Consider the following 2,788-nt stretch of genomic DNA (forward strand, 5'->3'; position numbering starts at 1 on the left):
AACTGTACAAGAAGAGCACAAGTCTTTTCATATTCACATCTACTAACTGTACATAGCTGCTCTAACTGCTGAAATACTGTGGCTGTATCATCCAAGGGATCATCCAAACCTTCCCTAAAATCCATATAAAAAATTATAATGGACAATGTGAAAATCACTGGACAGTTTGAAATGAATTACAATCAGTATCCACAAACTGCTGAAATCAGCATAACCTTGTCAAAAGGAAGTGCTTTTTAAAGGATGAAAGATGGCTGATTAATTCAACAATGATGAATTTGACTTTTTTTTATAAATGAAACATGAGATAATTTACATTGGAGCAAACTGATTTCAGAAGCACTCTTTTTTTATATTTCAGGAACGAAATTAATGCAGTTACCTGAATTAAAAACAGATATCAAGAAAGGAAAAGTATCTTTGTGCAATAGAGCTACTTATGAAGCTACAGCGAACTGTATTCTCGATTACCTTATAACCATGGAAACAGATTCCAATCTAGAAGTAATGTATGCCTTTGTGATTTCTGGTGCATAGGTATCTAAGAGATGGGGTTCTGATGATTTCACAAAAGGAACTGAGGCAACCATTCTTTGCCAAAGGGTCAGCAAGTAATGAACGCTGTTTGGTGCAAATTCCCAGTGCTATAAAGAAAAGAAATGAGATTTTCATTAGAGTAAGCTTCAATCCAACACGAGCAATTACAAATGTTATTTGCGATTTTTTTTCTTCACTTCTTATTAGAAAAATGCATGATTATGTATTATAAAAAACAGATGGAGCCCTAAATTGACAACCCTAGAATATTCTGGGCAGACAAAAGGTAAACAATCACTCATCAAACTCTATACATCCCCCCATTTTAAAATAATCAAATCAATCACAAAAACATTCTATTATTACCTCACCTGTAAACTAGTAATAGTGAAACTTGCTATCAGTCTAATAACTTCTGGATAATCTTTCACAACTACCAGTTCTCCAAGCTGATAATTGGTTTTCAATCGAGCCAAAAATCGGCAGAATTCATGATAGTTACCGGGATCTGATAAGCCCTAAAATTATTAAAAATAATAGTTATTCATTATGAGACTTCTAGAGAAAAATAATAGATCTACACAAAAGATAACAGTCCATTCCCAAATCAAAAATTAACTGTCATTGTGTATGCCACAAATATTCAAAGAAATGTTTCCGAAACAAACTGTTTTGTGAAGTCAGTCACCTAAGAATTATCTGCATGACCGAAATTTGGAGTGGGAGTAGAAGCTGTGATTCCTCATAGAACATCATAATAGGCTAGATATGCAGTGTACTGAAGGAAAAATCAGCACTATTAAGAATGCAACACAATTTACTGTCACTGCAGAAGCACAGGGAAGGAGTAAAATAAATATGAGGTGATCAGGAATAGGGCAATTAATGCAGCAGCCAGGCAGATTTCTAAATATATGAATAGCTAATATCTATCTGTGTATGCAGAAGTCTTGTAAGTCAAATAAGAGTGATAAAAGCCTTTTATGTTACAAATGCTTTATTATACAGCCCCCCGCTCCCCACAAACTAGTCAATAAGATCTCAGTGCATTGCTATTTTAATACATATCAAATTTGTACAATCACTCAGTCATATTTAATAAATAAAAATAAGAATGAAATGAAATGAAATATCCCCTAGGATGGAAAAAGGACAAGATTTAAACTTGGCTCGTTCTTATTATTTACTCTTAGGATTCAGGCCACAGAACTTTTAGTAAATCAGGAGCTAGGATTACAGCATAAATTTACTTGGGCAAAAGAAAGTTAAGTAGTTTTACTCTTTTATGATCTAAAGCAATTCAAAATCTATGGGTTATTTCTCATTTCCAAGTTAGATCTCACAACATGGAAGTCAGTTTGCATGTAACAAAGCTACAAACCACAACTGAAGTGTGTGTATGCACCTCCTATTCCTTCATTGTAACAAACCAAATCATACTGCTCAGTTTAAAGCTTACTACTATGAGTTTAGTAACACTGCACTTTAAAAGCCTTTTCCCCCCCAGAAATTATGCAACATTTGTTGTAGAAAGCCCCGTGCACACAAAGAACTTGTAAATTAGCAGGCTGTTTCATCTTTCCTATAGTTCCTTCATTCCTCAGTTTCCCACAAACCTAGCAAGCACTAAAACAGACATTTATTCAGAACGGGGATCATTCTCTCTTTCTAATTATGAACAAAGATGCCTTGCTCTCTGTTTTTAAGGATCCTCTCCTCATGTCTCCTTAGGAATCCTCTCCTCATGATGTCTCCTCTGTCTCATTTCCAGACCACTGTAGAGGCAAGCATTGAGTTGATAATCACTGCTTCACTGTTGAAGTGTTCTCCCCCTTCGTAGAGTACACATCTTATTATATAAACAGTCTATAGTACTGTGGACACAAGGGTGATGATGATGAAGGTCAGGGGCAAAGATATGCCCAGTTCCCGCTGGCCATTTAATTCTGCCGTGGACATGCCACCGTTCCATTCAGTTATCAGGTGCTGTCCTCTATGGGCTCCCTGAAAGACAAGTCATCTACCTTGCCTACCTTTTTTCCACTTATTTTTTTATTATTATTTGGATTTATATCCCGCCCTTCTCCTCGTAGGACTCAGGGCGGCTGACAATCAATTAAAATACATAAATAACAATACAAATTTAAAATTAATTAAAAGAGATATTTAAATATTGTCCAATTTAAAATATAATTAAAACCCCTCTAAAAATTACCCTAGGCCAGTCCTGCAAGCTGGAATAACCAAGTCT

At 35.3% G+C, this 2,788-nt stretch overlaps 1 protein-coding gene across 1 annotated transcript; it reads right to left on the reverse strand.

Moving 5' to 3' along the window:
• Positions 1 to 447: 447 nt before the first annotated feature.
• On the reverse strand, positions 448 to 2,496 carry LOC107301902 (ran-binding protein 17-like). The gene is made up of 3 exons (XM_015831062.1): positions 2,413 to 2,496; positions 909 to 1,055; positions 448 to 644 (listed from the first exon to the last, which is right to left on the reverse strand). The coding sequence occupies exons 1-3, from the start codon at positions 2,494 to 2,496 to the stop codon at positions 468 to 470; spliced, it is 408 nt and encodes a 135-aa protein (XP_015686548.1). The 3' UTR covers positions 448 to 467.
• Positions 2,497 to 2,788: the final 292 nt, after the last annotated feature.

This window comes from Protobothrops mucrosquamatus, unplaced genomic scaffold (genome assembly GCF_001527695.2).
Source record: "Protobothrops mucrosquamatus isolate PMUCROS unplaced genomic scaffold, P.Mucros_1.0 scaffold19172, whole genome shotgun sequence".
In the NCBI taxonomy this organism is placed as follows: Eukaryota; Metazoa; Chordata; class Lepidosauria; order Squamata; family Viperidae; genus Protobothrops; species Protobothrops mucrosquamatus.